The 16,757-nt window shown below is 51.4% G+C and overlaps 4 protein-coding genes across 4 annotated transcripts; 1 reads left to right on the top strand and 3 right to left on the bottom strand.

Moving 5' to 3' along the window:
* Positions 1 to 93: 93 nt before the first annotated feature.
* Positions 94 to 1,191, bottom strand: BDV17DRAFT_284239 (6-phosphogluconate dehydrogenase; the record flags this gene model as incomplete). The annotated part of the gene is made up of 3 exons (XM_073760499.1): positions 94 to 256; positions 314 to 1,012; positions 1,076 to 1,191. 3 exons carry the CDS (start codon positions 1,189 to 1,191, stop codon positions 94 to 96), a joined length of 978 nt encoding a protein of 325 aa, XP_073611861.1.
* Positions 1,192 to 1,495: 304 nt separating this feature from the next.
* On the top strand, positions 1,496 to 3,752 carry fpaI (putative methionine aminopeptidase, type I). The gene is made up of 5 exons (XM_073764082.1): positions 1,496 to 2,104; positions 2,178 to 2,525; positions 2,562 to 2,591; positions 2,644 to 3,190; positions 3,259 to 3,752. The coding sequence occupies exons 1-5, from the start codon at positions 1,973 to 1,975 to the stop codon at positions 3,369 to 3,371; spliced, it is 1,170 nt and encodes a 389-aa protein (XP_073611860.1). The 5' UTR covers positions 1,496 to 1,972; the 3' UTR covers positions 3,372 to 3,752.
* Positions 3,753 to 6,984: 3,232 nt separating this feature from the next.
* BDV17DRAFT_300531 (DUF3632 domain-containing protein) lies at positions 6,985 to 8,623 on the bottom strand (the record flags this gene model as incomplete). The annotated part of the gene is made up of 4 exons (XM_073764081.1): positions 6,985 to 7,760; positions 7,824 to 8,192; positions 8,233 to 8,284; positions 8,550 to 8,623. 4 exons carry the CDS (start codon positions 8,621 to 8,623, stop codon positions 7,518 to 7,520), a joined length of 738 nt encoding a protein of 245 aa, XP_073611859.1. The 3' UTR covers positions 6,985 to 7,517.
* A 746-nt stretch (positions 8,624 to 9,369) lies between these two features.
* BDV17DRAFT_272973 (E3 ubiquitin-protein ligase SSM4) lies at positions 9,370 to 14,469 on the bottom strand. The gene is made up of 2 exons (XM_073758971.1): positions 11,075 to 14,469; positions 9,370 to 11,024 (listed from the first exon to the last, which is right to left on the bottom strand). The coding sequence occupies exons 1-2, from the start codon at positions 14,232 to 14,234 to the stop codon at positions 9,484 to 9,486; spliced, it is 4,701 nt and encodes a 1,566-aa protein (XP_073611858.1). The 5' UTR covers positions 14,235 to 14,469; the 3' UTR covers positions 9,370 to 9,483.
* Between the last annotated feature and the right edge of the window lie 2,288 nt (positions 14,470 to 16,757).

Below are 16,757 nucleotides of genomic sequence, written 5' to 3'. Positions count from 1 at the left end.
TTTGCATTCTCAAGCCTATACCATTTCCCAGTGACCCAGTCAACCTGGGTGATCCACCGATCTTCTTGGCCAGGCTGGTACATACTCTACCCATCACTCTGCCTTCTCCTTCGTTTGCCTCGTAGCATCCATCCCATCTTTCATGACAGCAACAACATCTTCCACCGTCATCCCTCTCTCCCTGTTCTCCGCCTGCTCCAGACCTAGCGCCGTATCCTCCGTAACAACCCTATACACCTCCGCGATCTCCTCAAACCTACAAGACGAACCATCAGCCATAACATCAGGAATAAAGAAAGGAGAGAAGACTTACAACCCTCTCCGAAACCCCCCTTGATCCTCCATCATCCCCCCAATCTGCTGCATCTCATTAACCCACCTCCAAGCCTTCGGTGGCATCCCGACAAGTCCCCTCTCAGCAATCTTCAACGTCGCAGAATTATGCCTCTCCATGTACCGTCTCAAATCAGATGCAACGCCCATTTTCTCCGCCGTAACAAATGACTGGATTGCCAACGCGAAGAATCCTTTTGTCATGCTTGCGAAGCAGAGCTTTGTTCCTGAGGCTGCGCCGATGGTTGGTGAGATGTGCTCGATGTTGAGGGTTTCGGTGAGGTGGTTGTAGACTTCTGTATCGGGGAGGCATGTCGGGCCTGAAGTGACGAGGGACGGTTCCGTCCAGGTGTCCTGTGGTTCTGATGAGTTGGAGGTTGGATTTGGATTGGGGGTCGGTGGACCGCCGATGATCCCGCCGTCTATGTAGATGATGTTTCCATTTGCGCTGAAGAGGTCGGCTGTATGTTTGGCGAGCGAGGGCGCAGTGGCGTTGAGATCAAGGTAGTAGGTAGGCTCCTTCTCAGAGGTTGGGGAATTGTCAAGAATGCTCTGCGCCGTTGAGGCGGAGTCTTTCGGAGGCACGATTGACAGGATGACGGTAGATTGCTGGACGAGGGCTTGGAGCGAGGCCACGCACTCAATAGGTATTGAAGCTGCTCGTTCTTGTGTGCGTTTGCTATTTCATTTGATGTTAGCTGCTTTGTATAATGGGAGATCCTGGCTGATAGACATTATGTACCTTCTATCTTGTACGTAGCTCGCGACTCGGTAGCCGTGGCTGATGAGGAGATTTGCGATGCCGAGGCCCATTTCGCCAATAGAGAGGATGCCGATTACGGGTTTGTCTTGTCCCATGGTTGCTGGAGTGGCTGAACTGTGAAAGTGAAGTGCAGTCATCAGATGAATGTATTTGCCTTATCTTGCGCGATGTGCGGGGTCAAATCAGCATATGCGGGGCCTCGTCTACCGTATGGCGTCATCTATCCCTCCTACATCATATAGCTTCCGCGACGATGCAGTGTGGAAGCCACAATTATAGATGAGGACCCCGGCTGAATGTTAAAAAAGACCAATTAAGCTCATTGCCAGAGTTCGAAGATGAGCAACAGCGATTCGCCGTCAACAATCAACAGCCCTTCCAAGGCCCAGACCAGCCCGCGATGAAGTGGATACCCATCGCACCTTTGGGATCCGATATGGTGGGCAGAACAAGTGTTCTATCTGGTAGTACCTTGACGAGACCGGGGACCTTGAGAGCTGTCTGACATGGGCTATGGACTCTACTAAGTAGGCTTGCATGATCTGCAGGGTGCAATCTGCGGCCCGAGTGGGTGGCACAACCAAGAGCCCCGCTCATGTTCGGTGTTTGGCGAACTGGCCGTCTACGCTTCTACTCTTGGGTCGAGCTACGCAGGAGGGTAGATGGGTATCTGGAACTGTGTGCTTGGAAGGCACTCGGGCAGCCACCCCAACGCCCAGAGCCAGCCCGAGAGTGGCTCGTGCGCTCAGGTTAGCATGGCGCTAGTGCTACTTGGATCTCGTGGATCTCGTGGAGCTGGCGGGGTCCCTGGATCAGTTCCCCAGGCGAAAACCTTACTACAACCACATATCATCCAGAGAACACCCACCTCTCGCGATGTCGGGCACCAGAAAGTGCCTGGGTGTAGACTGTGAGAATGATGCTGGAGACTTACAATGTCCGACCTGTCTGAAGATCGGCATCAAAGACAGCTATTTCTGCTCTCAGGACTGCTTCAAGAAGAACTGGGTTTGTTTACCTAGATTTCCGTCCGGTTAAACTCCACAGTACTGGGAGCTAATGGGTTTTCTGTGGTACTTAGAGTCAACACAAAACCATCCACAAAACGGCCGATGGCAAATCAAACAATGGTACCGTCCGCAGAATTGTCCCTCCAGGACTCACTTCTAACCCAGACCCAGGGAGCGGATTGTATAATCCTTTCCCCCAAATCGCCTTCACGGGCACTGTTCGACCGGTCTACCCGCTGTCCCCCATGCGAATGGTTCCCAGGTCAATAAAGCACCCTGATTGGGCCGCGGATGGTGTACCAAAGGCCGAGCGACGCCTAAGCAGGACGAAGATTGATATTTTAGACGCCAAGGGCCAGGAGGCAATGCGCAAGGTTTGCAGGTTAGCTCGAGAGGTGCTAGATATCACCGCCGCTGCTGTCAAGCCGGGGGTTACCACAGATTAACTAGACGAGGTCTGCCACAAAGCTTGCGTAGAGCGAGAGGTAGGCTAGCCCTCGGTTGAAGTTTATCGAATCACTTTCCTAATCTTGACAGTCATATCCATCACCCTTGAACTACAACCACTTCCCCAAATCGCTGTGCACTTCTGTAAATGAAGTGATCTGCCACGGTATCCCCGACCAGCGCATCCTCCTCGATGGCGACATCATCAATCTCGACATCTCACTCTACCATGGCGGCTACCACGCCGACGTAAACGAAACATACTACGTCGGCGACCGAGCCAAGGCAGACCCCGACTCGGTCAGAGTAATCGAAACGACACGCGAATGCCTCGACAAAGCAATCGAGCTCGTCAAGCCCGGCACTCCAATCCGGGAGTTTGGTCGTGTGATCGAGAAGCATGCGAATTCCCGCAACTGCAATGTTGTTACTACCTGGGGTGGCCATGGAATCAACAAGGAATTCCACCCGCCGCCATGGATCCCTCACTATGGCAAGAACAAGGCCGTCGGTGTATGTAAGCCCGGAATGACCTTTACGATTGAACCTATTCTTGCGCTGGGGAAACCGAGGGAGATTTATTGGCCGGATGACTGGACGAATGTCACTGTTGATGGCAAACGGACTGCCCAATTTGGTATGTACAGCAAGGTGATAAATCCATTTGTGCCCGAGGCTTGCTCACTAATATGATATCGCGAATAGAACATACCTTGCTCGTCACGGAAACAGGCGTCGAGGTCTTGACTGCGAGATTGCAGGACTCACCAGGAGGTCCTATCCCAATGCCAACAACCGAGGGTGAGACAGAAGGCTAAAGACGCAGGCAGAACATAGGCGGCTCTGTTAATGCTGGGTTCAGTAGTATGGAGTTGTGTGAATTCCAATGGTGAAGATATGAGGACGGAGTCTTCAAGGGTTACATATGTATTTTACCGTTTGGACCAAATAAGCGAACTATGCAATTATGGACCTCTCAGGCAGCTGCCCTAACTTGAGCTTTATGAGCTAACGAATAATCGAAAGTCTCAATCACAGTCAGACCGCGCTTCCTACAGTGCTCAGCGAAACGAAATTGCCTACGACCAAAGCGCACAAGTCGAAGGCTCTGCTTTGAGGTCTCTGCTGCCAAAGGGCACATTGGGACTGTGCAGAAAGATTCTCGATAGCGCGAAGCAGTCACAGGTGGAGGAATATCATGTTTGTTGGACAGGCCCTATGGGCGGCGGTAATGAACGAACATTCGAATTCGAATGTGGCTGGAAGAGTACTGCGTGTGGAAATCGGCCTGCAAATGTATATTGTCGGAGCTCTAGAGCGTGCCTTTGGAGCGAGCATACTGAGATCCTGAAAAGCTTACTCTCCTACGAGAACTGCCGGGGAACGGACGGCAATCAGGCCCGTGTACGAGGTGAAATAGATCAGTTCGATGCGGAGTTTCCCCAACGACTTGTTTCGGAGAGGGGCCAAAGAGGTAGACCCAAGCGTTTGCTATACCGTTTCTGCTGTAAAGCATGCTGACTGCCATTTTTAATCAAAGGTATCCCACCCGCATGCTATCTCCTCCATTGTCCTCTTTGGGTGCCGGGGTGACCGGGCGTCCAGTGTCAAATATGATCTGGAGCTTGTGGATGACACAGAACGACATCGGCTACAGAGATTCACATTGGAAAAGTCTGCAGAGTTCAACAGCCTAGCCACCATTAGATTTTTATCTCACAACCTTCAGCAATTTGAACCACGACCTTTTACTCGGGCGTTCCAAGCGGCCTCTCGATCCGGTTCATTACAAACCCTAGCATGTCTTGTCGAACACGACACCCAGGGGTTGCTCTCGCGGTGGAGGACTTCAAGAAAGGACTCCAATCAGCTTTATCGGGAGAGCACGCAGACATTGTCGACTATCTCCTGCCACCTTTGATAGAAAACATTGAGGCACATCGGAGTGTGTTGACTTTTACTCGTGTCTGCTGGCCGCAAGGGATGCCTCCGGAAACTAAAACTGTTCTTCTCCAAGATAGTTAAAACGTAAGTAAGCACAGGACCCTACATATTCATTCGTTGGAATTAACTTCAGTCATATTGTAGGTGAGAAAAAACAGACTACGTTGGATCAAGGTCGCTGTGAAGCAGGCGTGGCAGGTTACCTCGACACTGTCAAATAAATACCTAGTCCATCAGGAACCGGCAGTTAACGCTGCTGTCAAAGGGTCCTCCAGGCGCCCCAGTGACGATAGAGATGATAGCAACCGGAGAACTGGCCCAACACAAAGGCGACCATCGAGAACTCCACTGCAAGCCCGTTTGCGCAAAATCGAGCGAACCCACAAAACAGGACACGGGTTTCTTTGGGGACAAGCCCTTAGAGCACAGAGAAGGCAATTAGAGCACGGTAGGAGTGCATTGCCAAGTTTCCCTTGGAACACGGAGCTGATGCCAATTTGAGCATCGACTCGGACAGAACACTGTTCCAGGTGGCTATTTTGTACTGCCCGTATGATCTGGTCAAAGTGATGATCGAGCATGCTGCCTCGAGAGAAGTTGGCTAGCTGCCCATTGTGCAATGCCTCATCGAGGCTGGAGCGGAGATTCCGCGGGAGCACAGTGCTCAAGAGTGTTCCGGCTCAGTATTTCGCGCTGCATTGGGCTTTTCCAGCCCAGACAGCCGTGGAAGACTTAGCAGTTACCGTGATCCCGCAGTCATTGGTCGATTCACCCACTCGGACACCCTGGAAGTCATGGAACAGCTGCTCGAGGCTGGAGCATGGGTCTATAGCTCGCCACCAGCCTTCAATGCCCTTACCGAGGCATGTAGAAGTCTCAAAGCCCGAGCCAAAAGTTGCGCTTTTACTCCAGCATCTACCTGATCATATGGTCAGGAGAAGAGCTTGTGAAAAAGCGCTAATAGCCGCGCGTAAGCCTGACGATCTCCCGCATTTTGATGCTGTTTTCACGCTATTATTTGAGCAGCTTCCAACGTGCAAAGAGGCGCTCGAGCTGGCTTGTATCTCTGGAGACATGGCAGAGGTAGAGCCGACCATTGCACATGGCGGTGATGTCGACAGGGACTCCGATAATGGTGGATGTGCCATCCATCTAGCGGCATGTCACCAGCAGCCAGCCCTCGTACGGACTTTGATCAAGGAAGGGGTAAATATCAACTACAAGTGTTCAAAGTATGGCACCCCGCTCTCTGCAACACTGGAAGGCGCGTTGACTTCAAGCAAGTGCACTTTGTCACAGGACCCGTAACAAAATGCGTCCGCGAATTTCTTCCAAAGATAACTGCTCTATGGCGGAGACAACTCACTGCGGAGCTGGAATCATACGAGGAATCTATATGCGTTGCGATTGTGCAAGCCCTGCTAGACCCTGGGGCAGATGCTAGCCCTGAAAAAAGAAAACTTGGTCCTCCTTACGTCTAGCATCCTAACTGAGAACCTTGGTGTGCATAAAACTCCTTTTTGAGAAAGGCGTCGACATAAACACTACTGCGGGGTTCTTTGGGTCCGCTTTGCTGGCTGCTACTATAGGAGATCATCCGCAAGTAATTGCATTGCTTGTCGAGAAAGGAATCAATATTGACTGTTGTTCGCCCCAGTTTGGTACTGCGTTCCACTACATCTGTGAGCATGGAAGCGCTCCCCTGATACGTCGACTGCTAAAGTATGGTGCCAACGTGAACGCCATTACAAAGCAACGGTCAAAGTCCATTGACAGTCATGCTTTGTGGCGGCCGGGACGAGCGGCTACGACCCGCCTCTCTATCTAAAAATTGACATCAATATCCTGTTCCAGTATGGGAACCCCCGCGTTAGCTCTGTGGATCTCCAGCGAGCCATGTCAGGTGGTCCTGGCCGTCGGCTGAGCGAAGAATCATTAACACGGCTCCTAGACAACACGGACAGCGCGGAACTGACGGAGGGTGTCGTTACAGCTTTCTTCGCAGCTGAAAGGAACTTCTCTGAGGCCTTCCTGCCGAATCTTCTTCAGCGCGCGTCGGGGGTGCAAATTACCGAAGCCATCATAGCAAGTGCCCGCAGTCCCAGGAATCTCCGGGTCCTGCTTCAGCATGACCCTGCGTGTCAGGTCACGGCTGATACTCTCGAGATCGTGGCGGCAAGGCGTGACGTGAGGGGAGAGATGGTTCGGATTTTCCGAGAACATGCTGATTCTGCTCCTCCTACTGCTCCTCTACTGTTCCTCCTACCGAGTCAAGGATCATGGCCTCCACGAAAGCTCGCTTCAATTCGCTAACTGCCTTGAGATATTGACTTTCTTGTAAGCGATATGCAGGTTACAGAAAGCACGATGGTTCTATTTCAAGGCACCCAAACAATTAATACTCCTTTTGTCGAAAGCACCCTATCTTTCAAAACCCAAGGAATACGCGAAAGCTTCTTACGGCAGCGGTTCTGAAGTTCAGAGGACTTGAAATTCGCATTATGCCTCACATACAAGACCAACGGGAAACAACCAAGGATTTCTCATGGCCTGTCTGAGACCTCCAGTTTCTAGGGTCGCTTGCCTTGCCTTGGATCCGACTCTTGCATGACCCTTGTAAGAATCGTGATTCCAGAGGAGTTCATCTTGGATCTAACGAAGGGATGACAGGGACAAACAGACGAGTGGAAGGTTATGATCATCGAGTTGCGCTTAACACATGGAAATTGAATAGGGTGGTCTTCACGCCCGTGATTTAGGTAGGAGGATAGGCAATTGGATGTGGAAGGTTTGAGACGTAATGGGCTTCCCGGTCCCGTCCAGTGCCAGGGCCCGGAACACGCGCAGACAACATGGAGAAGAGTGCCTGCGAGGGACCAAAACGGAGCTCGTTATGATGAAAATGGGGCAGTCTTGCTTGCCGGATGCTATCTCCATGGACTGCATACTGAGTGTGAGTATGAGTTGCCTAGTACTTACTGCCCAACGGCTCGCTGTCTGCTCAAGCAGCATGTATCTATCTACTCCACATCTCCAGCTTCGATCTCCTTCATCATCAGCTCAGCTTCTGCTGCAACTCTCCTGACATGTTCGGATTCATCTTCTTTCCCTGCAGTCTCGCCGAATCTCTCTCTCCAGAGCCTCCATCTCTCTTTGCAGAAGCCGGGCTTCCCTTTCCACAACGGCCCTCCGCGCCCTGGAGCACCAACCAGGGGCCCTGACTGATATCCGTCATCCCATTCGTGAATCTCCGCGCCTAGAACCTCAATCCACGCCGCCGCAGCAGGAATTCAGGCCTCCAAGGGTTCGCCCGCCCGCATATGCACCCATGGAATCTCAAGCGCTGTGCGGAGCGTCACGAGCGCAAACCATGCATCGGGCACGAATATGGGCTCCACAGTTGCGACTAGAAGAGCGACGAAGCGATTCAGGTTTACAGTCCTTGATATCGCGGTCTCCCTGCCCCCGGTTGTCTTTGTCTTGATATCTGGAAGCGGAACGCCGTAATCCCAATGCCGTCTGATTTCCCAGCCCAGCAGTGGCAGGTCTTTCCACATTGTCATATTGTGGAGGATCAACGGCTCCTCTCTTCCTTCGTCGCCGGGTCTCGTAATGTCTGGTAGATATGACATGTCGACGAGAATTTCAACCAGTTTATCCTGGTGCTCGGGGTGCTTGCATGCGATTTGAGGTACCTGGGGAGTGAGTTTTGCCTGCGAAGAGATCGTGTAAGACTGCAAGGTGGGGTTGTAAATCGTAGTCGCTGCCTTCAGTGCGGGTCCGGCAGCTGATTCATGTACAAGGGATTCGTTTCGAGAGCGAGAAGTGGCATGGTTGGATGGGAAAGGACGTGGGTTGGCCCCTGCTGGTAAGCCTAGTATATGTAAAGTTGATTTGCCACAGTTGCGAGTCATCAAAGGAGTCTTCCCGCATCTCGGCTTCTATTCGTAGATCGACAGCTGCGTCATTGTGCGTGGTAAATGACCGACGAATCAAGCCTCTTTTTCCCATGAGCGCGAACGAAACCTCTAGGCCTCTTTCACATAACGCACCATGACATCCTTAACATCAGAGTCCATAGGGCCAACAGAAGGATGGCGAGGTCCAGAACTTCTAGCAAGAACATGGCGCAAGGTATCCAGAACCCATTCAGAGTTCGGGCACGATTTGAGGATCACAGCCATCGTGCGCGGGTCTTCGGCAGCGGACTTTGACAAGGCGCTTGCGCCTTCAAAGGCCTTGGGAAGGGAGTCGACTCTTAACATGACTTTGAGCATGTCGATGTACTCGGTTTGGCCGAAGGACGTGGCGTTCTCGTTGAGTTGGCAGCGGATGAACGGGAGAATGTTCAGTCAGATGCAGAGAACAGTGAACGTATTTAGGAGATCGTCGAATAGGGTCTGTGGCCGCCGCGGCGACATGTCAGGGTTGTGGTGCCGTCAGACTGAGAGGCCGACTTCCACGGAGCAGTTGGTCGGTGAAATGTGTCAGCTGAATCACCGCAGCGGCAAACAAGAGCGCGCTCACAGGGTCCATGATGAAGATGGTCGGTAGCAAATTGAAGGTGACTCTCGGGCTGTTTCTTCCTCAGGTCGCGGTGGCCTCGTTCCTTTTGCGGTGCGCCAGTGACAGGGATCTACGCGTCGTGACTGCCGGCTACTGGTCATGCACAGACTGAGAGAACCAATTGAGGCAGTTCTTACCTGGGTAAGGGATTTTGCGGCTCGCTGGAATATTAGTCTACGTTATATCGAATAAAGGTCCAAGGTTGGAGGCTTATTCGACAAGCCTTGGCTATCATAGAGCAGATTGTGAGTAGCCGACATAGGGTATTTATGAATGAGGGCGATACAGTCAGTGAAAGGCAGACGATTCACTACACCAAGTCTAGCATATTATTCAATCCAGTTTCGTCATGAGTGACCAATTAGATGTACAAGAATAAAACAGTAAAAGAAAACCGCCGAGGATGATTCGAGCCACGGTCTAAGCTAACACCCGCCGAGGAACACCCACCTCCCGAGCTCTCTTCTCTCGGAAATTATGCAGACGTTCCCCGATCAGAAAGAACTCATCGCGAATGCTCACCTTCCACACCTCCACCTGGCGAGAAGCCAGATAGACCAGCCAAACGCCAAGTCCCATGGCGAAAGTGGCCGGGTACGCGTAGCGGTAGACCTTGGGCTGTAGCTCCGGGCGGGAAGAGAACATGGCTAGATTCGAGACGAACCCGAACGAGAGAGGTAGAGTGACGGCAACTAGGGCGAGAAGTGTCATTGGGAGAAGCAGGGCCCGGGTAGCGAGTCTGACGTTTGGCTTTAGCCAGCCGTCGCGGAAGATGCCGTTGAGGACCGCAGCGGGCCAAGATCTGGTGTGCCACAGCGCCAGTTTGACGGCCATCTGGACATAGAGCACACCCAGTGTCCAGTCTTGGACAAAGTGGATGACATGGTCGCGTTCGTGGCCGAGGTATGTGTGGATGGGAACAAGCAGGTAGAGTTCTATCGCTAGTGCGAATATGGAGGGTAGGTATACCAAGAAAGCGGTTGAAATGAAGAGGAGTCGAAGACCGCTGAGCAAAACGCTCGCTGTCGCGCGCAACGCTTCCCCGGGAGATCGTAGATAGGGGCCCAGGCGACCTGTCATCATACGGAAACCAGCCCGGCAAGACAGTATAGCACCAGCTGCAGCGCAGGCAACACCTAGTCCAGCGGATAATGCGTACACATCATTAACTGGCCGCCCCGGGACGAAGTGAGACATGATTTTGCGACCAATGACCAAGGGGACAATGGTGCTACCTACTCCAGTCGCCGCCGCAAACATCCAGATGAAGAAAATGAATGCAGCAATTCTAGTCCTGAAGAACGGCGGAATGTAGACTTGGGTAAATTGATTGTTGCCACGGCCATGAAGTCCATGAAGGTTGTCAGGCTTTCCATCGACCCGCTCGTTGGCCTCAGTGACTTCCAAGAACACAGGACTTCCCTTGGGGATGCGAACTTGGTCGGAGGCTGGGACTCGAACAAATTTGCCGCCCCGCCGCCGTGGCTGTGTGCTTGAGGGCTTGCCATCAGCAATGGTTTCTTGGCCCTTCTCACCCTCAATGAGCTGAGCATCAGTAATGCTCTCGGAAAGGGAGCTCCACCCTTCTTCATCAGAATGTCTTTCGCCAAAGAAGAAGTCAGAAAGACGTAAGAGGCGGGCACATTTTCGGAACCACCAGCTGTACAGACAGTGCAACCCGTCCGAGGGCTTGAAGGCTTGGATGGCAAGGGGGATTCCGAAGTTGTAGAACAACAGATCGATTGGGAACTCCAGGACAGGGTCTTTAGATGACCAATGAGCAGGCAGTACCCCGTCAAATCCGTAGTGGATGCCCCAAACGACACCGCCAAGGCACACAATGACGAGGGCCCCATAAACAAGAGCGCTAAATGCGATCTTGCGGAGCTGGGTAGTGATATTTCTTTCAAGGACGTCGCGTACTGGGTGGAAGGTAGGGTCATCTGGGTCACGGATGAAATCTGAAAACATCAGTCAAGGTTGCAAAACTAACTCCGTGCTGAGAACTTACAGAGAACACCGCTTCTCATAGTCTTCCTGCACATTGAGACAAAAAGAGCAAAGTGAAACATATAGCATGTGCCAATGAACCAGTGCACAAAGAGGGAGGTAAGAGTGTGTGTCGATGTGAAATCAATGCGCGACACAATGGTGGCATTCTCGAACAGAGGCAGCAATGCTATGTCAAGGAGGGCACCGCAATACAACGGGAAGACTATCATCTCAATGCCAATAATGAGAATGACTTTCATCACGCCGCCTGCTTGATGAAGCCCCTCTGCGACCAGGCCCTCGACTCTTTGTCCTCGGTCTGTGCCAGAAATAAACCTGGCGACTCGAAGATAAGCCAGACCCAGAGCAGAAGCGAGGAGGTAGCCCATGAATATGGCAATTGTACGATCCTTAGTGTCCCATACAGCAAGGTTATAGTCAATCATCGCAGTGCGTACAGGATCCCCTGTAGCATTCGGGCTGGCCCAGGCCATCGGGCTCGTGTAGAAACGAGCATAGATATCACGTCCGGCATCATAAATTTGGGTTTGAGCAGAGGTAAGGATACTGCCGACATTGGCTGTATCGTTGCCGGACTTGAAGACTGAAACAGATCCGATGCACAACGGAATATCGTGGAGCAGAAACTTTCCGAACAAGAAAGCCAAGCGGAGCAACGAGCTGATCCTTGCTTCATGGATCTTGAGGGCGTGGTGGGAAATGACAGAGAACATAGGAACATCGGCTTCGTGGAAGACAAAGAATGTATTCACCACGCTGCCCAGTCGCTGGCTGCTAGCATCAATAAGGGATAAAGACGCGGTCGTAATGGGCTTGGTCCATTCGCTTAGCGCGACAAATGTTCCGAAAGGACTGAGTAGCAGCCTCCCCACAACGCTCGTCCAGTACAAGACGTATCCTAGACTGCCAATAAGGGTGTCGAGGACCACGTCTGCAAAGACAGAGACGGCCGTCATTGGGATACCAAGGATGAATTGGATTGGGTTTGCTAGCAAAACGAGTGCGATTTTGCCAGCAAGGTATGGGAGCCAAATACCTGCGGCCACAGTGAAGGAGATCAATAGTGCACAGAAGACACCATTTTGCAACAAGCCGAAGATGGGGCCCTGCATACCGATGAGCTCCAGGATTCCATCAAGGTCATCGGCTTCTTCAATCGCATCGAAATCATTTTGGTCAACACCCATGTCGGCAAACGCTCCATTGTCGGGTTGAATGCCATCAACATCAAAGTTACCGTCGTCACCTACATGCTCTAGGGGTGCTTCAGCAGCAGGTTCCTCAACCAACACGTCATCCATGTCCAATTGCGGTCCCTGGTTCTGGTCATCAGGAATAACATCTGCCCAGAACCAATCGAGAACCCTTTTCGTTAGACTTGCGGGCGGTTCGTCAGCTGCCGGCGACGTTTCCTGGGATGCCCGTACATTCTCGCCAGATTCGACACCAGCAACTGCCGTGTCCGAGCCTGCTGCTCCACTACCAGCGTTATCTGAGATCGGCTCAAGAGTGGGAGATGGCTCTCGTTCTCTCTGTGAAATTGCGCCGTCGGCAAGCTCGGACTCTACATCTCGCACATAACGACGGCCCATCCCCGGCGCCCCTGTGAAAGCCGACTGTGTGTCGTCCGCAGCCTCTGTATCTGAATTCACAAAAGAGGTGGAATTAGACAGACGAGAAGTTGGCCGGACGGGAGAAAACTGTCCATGTCTATTAGCTGCAGTGACATGCCATGTAAGCTCTTCGTAGCGGCGATCTTCACGAATAATCCTGAGCATTTCTTGATAATCCCCATTTGCTAGGCGATAGAGCTCCATGTATAACTCCATGTTGATTGCAGGCCGCTGTTGGTTGAGCTGAGGCGTTTGCTGAGGTGATGGAAGCTCGAAATTAAACCCCCCATTGCCCTCAGTGTTTCGGTGAATGGGAGGTGTGATAGGACCTTCTCCGAGCAGATTTCGTATACTTGCAGATGATTCAAAGGCCAAAGACTCCCTGTCGGGCAATTCAATCTCGGCATCTAACCTTGATGAATCCATATCTTGAGCCACTTCGCCGCGATCACTATGCTCTTCGAATTCTGGAACATCTTCCTCCGGTAAATGATCATCGGTCTCGGGTACAGGCTCAGGTTCGTGCTCATGCTCATGAACTTCAGGCTGAGGACGGTGATTCGCTATTAATTGATCTGCAGCCTCACGCTCCCCTTCCGCAATGTTGTCGAGAGGTTGTTGTTGAACGACCCATTCACGGATCAGAAATACCAGAATAAACGACACCACAACGAGCAAGGTAATAAGCTGGCCTTCCAACGTATCGATGAGGATGTTATTGAAAGTTGGTGACGGGGTTAACGAATTCAGGAACTTGACATCCGAGAGCCAAGACGGACGGCGTTTGAGAGGAACAGTTGCCACATTTGCAGAATCGGTAGAGCCGAAGCTTGTCAACGTCGCAGGAAAAAAGAGGGTTGAAAATGCCTTTCTCATTAGTTGCAGTAAGACAGGTTCGTCTGCGGAGAAACTGAATATTGATGGGGTACGGTCGAGCGGGGATTGTCCCGCAATCGAGCTAGGTTCAGCCGCCAAAGAGCTGGTCGCCAAGCTCGCATCGGCAGCAGAAACATTATGGCCGTGGTGGCCTTCCCGAAGGCCCTGCTGAGCAATGTCACTGCTCGACCAACGACCATCAGCAAGCCAGAACAACGCCCTCCAGATTGCTCTCATAGACCATGGTAGCCACCCAAGCCAGACAAATGCTACAAGAACCCAGCGCAGCCATGTAACAAGGGACCGAAGAGAATGGATCGAAAGTTGCTTCATGAACAGGAGAGTGGGCAAGTTGTCGGGCATATCCGGATCGTATACTTTGGTGAAGTGGAAAGGAGTCTTGCACAGCTCACAGTGCTTCTTCTGCGAGTGAGCAAGCCATTGCACAAGGCAAGGCTGGTGAACGAATCGTATACTTCCGCTACATTTGCAGGGGTAGTATAGCTGGTCCTGTTCCGTAGCTTCTCCACGACAGATTCGACAGGTATCCTGTTCCTCGTGCTCCCTCTCCTTGCCTTTCCTGTTTGTATCGTAGGCCGGATCATTCATTATATCGGGAAAACCTGGAGAAAACGCATGTTCGTGAGATAGGCGCCCCGGGAAATCCATCTTCGTAGCGTATTATCGGCGCGGTCGCCTCAGTAGCTGCAGGCAGAGCTACCGTCAGTTACCATGATTCGGAGACGAAATATTTGTTCCGAGCAATGACGCAAGAAGCGGCGGTTCGTCGGCGGGGGGTAAGGGACTGGGGCGAAGTGTTGGCTTGTCTTATGGGAGTGCTGGAGCGGTCAAGAATCGAGATCGGTTCGAGAGTCCCGTGCGAGTACTGGTGGCGAGAGTCAAGACTGAATTCATGATAAAGCGAGACTTGGAGTTGCTGGTGGTAGCAGGTGAGTGATGATTAGGTCAGCAACGCCTCCACCGGCAGCTCTGTCACGTGAACACTTTCTTTATACATCTATCAGCGGGAACGTAAATAACAACAACCTGAAGATTTGATATCCCTGATGCCTCGTATATTACGTCAATCAGTCAGCTCAAGGTTAACTCTGCTCAGGTTGGTGAAGCAGTCAGAGGTTCGCTGCGCTCAGATACGCAGGCACCGTTTTCGCCGTTTCATGCCATCGACAACAAAGTGCGAAGTAGATTTATCCATGAAACTATGAGAGCTTTCCTACATAACAGAGTTAACTGTTGCGCCTATCTATCTACAGTTGGCATATCCTCAGTCCTAGGGCAGGTGCGGTGGGCTGACCTTGAAAATCCTAGCGCCTGGATCTCAGTGCATTGTTTCCAAGAGCAGAGTATAAAAGCCCCTAGGGTGCACATCTGAAAGAAGCCGTTACCATATCCCTTTCTGGAGTGAATGTAGATAAATATCTCAGTGTTTGTTTATACTTTGAATCTTCAAACCCTAGGCTGAGTGTATAAATGCACTGAACATGGCTTGCCTATATGCCTCACCTCACCAAAGACCTGGGAAACAAAGCACAAAGAACAAAGCCCTGCACGATGGCATATTCTTCTTTCAACAATCTTTCCTTTCTATCGTTGCTGCCGAAGGGCTACATATACCGCTGAATCACTGGTCCGATGGCCAAGAATGGTTGCAGCCATAACTGAATCTGAGTCGGGATCGGGATGGTTCCAGACAAGGATAATAAGCCTGACAGCATGCTGGACATGTGGCAGCAGCCCCCGTCCGCGTGTCGTATTTTCGATAATGGTATCTATAATCTGGGCAAATAGAATATTACTTTCGGAACGATGTATCCACGCCGCGATGCAAGGAGATGCATTATGCAGGCTATGCTGTGATGGGAGATCCGGGCGGTTGGACAGGATGTCTCGCAGGATGAACCAATCAAGCTTCTGGAAGGGATCCATTTTCTGCAGCAAATGGATAACGCGGAGATTGAGGAAGATCAAGTAAAATGTTCTGGCAGAACTGAAGGCTTTCTCAACTCATTGAGAATGGGCTTCCGCACGGTGCTTTAAGGGGGCCACTTGGCGGAGGTACCTAGGTAAGGTAAGCCCTAAACAAGTGCCATCTCATCCATTATTGTCCCCGGATCAGGGAAAGTCCAACTCTCCCTTTGGCTGGGGCAACGGGCAACGCAACTACCCCGTCTGGTATCTCAATGGTGTGCGGGACTCGGGATTATTTCTCAGCTACCTAGGTAGAATAATCGTCAATGGCTAGCGCTAATCATGGTTGTCAGGTACAATACTTTCCCGATTGCAACCGTAATCCCTTGTTTGCGAAAGAATCCGCTTCCCATCCCAGCACAGTTAGGATATTCCATTACGAATTGAAAGGGGCAGTGACTTATAATTCTCTACTTATACCTTTAGGTCAGAGGAGGAACAGAATTGCCACCTATGACACTGTCAGTAGTTGGCAACTACTTGAAGTTGATCTGGCCCATAGGTACTTCCCTAGTCTTGCAACTTAAACCACAGATGCAATTTCCTTTCCATTAGTATCTCTTCCCTTGAGCTGCCATCAAATGCGGACGGCGCAGTAAGTAGTACAGGAAGATTGCTGGCTGCCAAGCATAAATCCTTTGTTGATAGAAGTGGCGAAGAGCCACTGTACGACTTTTTTTAATTCGCCGGCACTGCCGACCATCGAGAATCCAATGGTAGACGACTCTCAAACAGGATCAGAAGAGGGGCCTGGCCAATTGAGCTTACGGAGAACGGTTCGGACTTTTGTCAGACTCGAGTCTTCGATGGAGGAAGAACAGTGCGGAAGAGATGATATACTTGGTTAAGTCTTTCCGTCCTAGAGGACACAACACTAGCTCTGAACTGTGAGCTTCTTCCACGTAGTTCGAGTCTCCTACTTTTACTGCTTTCAAGATTTTGAACTACTACTGAGTAGTTCCCATGGTACAGCAGGACCGGCACATACCAAGATCACCGTGCCTACCAAGATAGTCCCCCCAACAACAGCTCTAGACAAACTCGGCAGAAGCCTCCCGTCAGAAAACAACAAATAACATCCAAGGAACTGAAATGCACCCGGCCCAAAGAGTTCAGTAAATGGCCAATACCGCACGCGAAAACATACCTACAGAGCAAGATCAAGACCGAGACCTTGGGCTAGGCAAACCTGACAAAGGATCG

The sequence above is a fragment of the Aspergillus undulatus genome (assembly GCF_047715775.1).
Source record: "Aspergillus undulatus strain CBS 261.88 unplaced genomic scaffold BDV17scaffold_59, whole genome shotgun sequence".
NCBI classification, from domain to species: Eukaryota; Fungi; Ascomycota; class Eurotiomycetes; order Eurotiales; family Aspergillaceae; genus Aspergillus; species Aspergillus undulatus.
The sequence above is the reverse complement of the archived record's forward strand: the minus strand, read 5'-3'. Positions and strand labels throughout refer to the sequence as shown.

What these genes read in the sequence shown, in the direction of transcription:
- fpaI (XM_073764082.1), top strand. Translation starts at nt 1,973, where the DNA reads ATGTCGGGCACCAGAAAGTGCCTGGGTGTAGACTGTGAGAATGATGCT. An exon ending in TAGATATCACCGCCGCTGCT is followed by an intron (nt 2,526 to 2,561) that starts GTCAAGCCGGGG and finishes TAACTAGACGAG; the next exon opens with GTCTGCCACAAAGCTTGCGT. An exon ending in AAGCTTGCGTAGAGCGAGAG is followed by an intron (nt 2,592 to 2,643) that starts GTAGGCTAGCCC and finishes TAATCTTGACAG; the next exon opens with TCATATCCATCACCCTTGAA.
- BDV17DRAFT_272973 (XM_073758971.1), bottom strand. Translation starts at nt 14,234, where the DNA reads ATGGATTTCCCGGGGCGCCTATCTCACGAACATGCGTTTTCTCCAGGT. An exon ending in TATGAGAAGCGGTGTTCTCT is followed by an intron (nt 11,025 to 11,074) that starts GTAAGTTCTCAG and finishes TGATGTTTTCAG; the next exon opens with ATTTCATCCGTGACCCAGAT.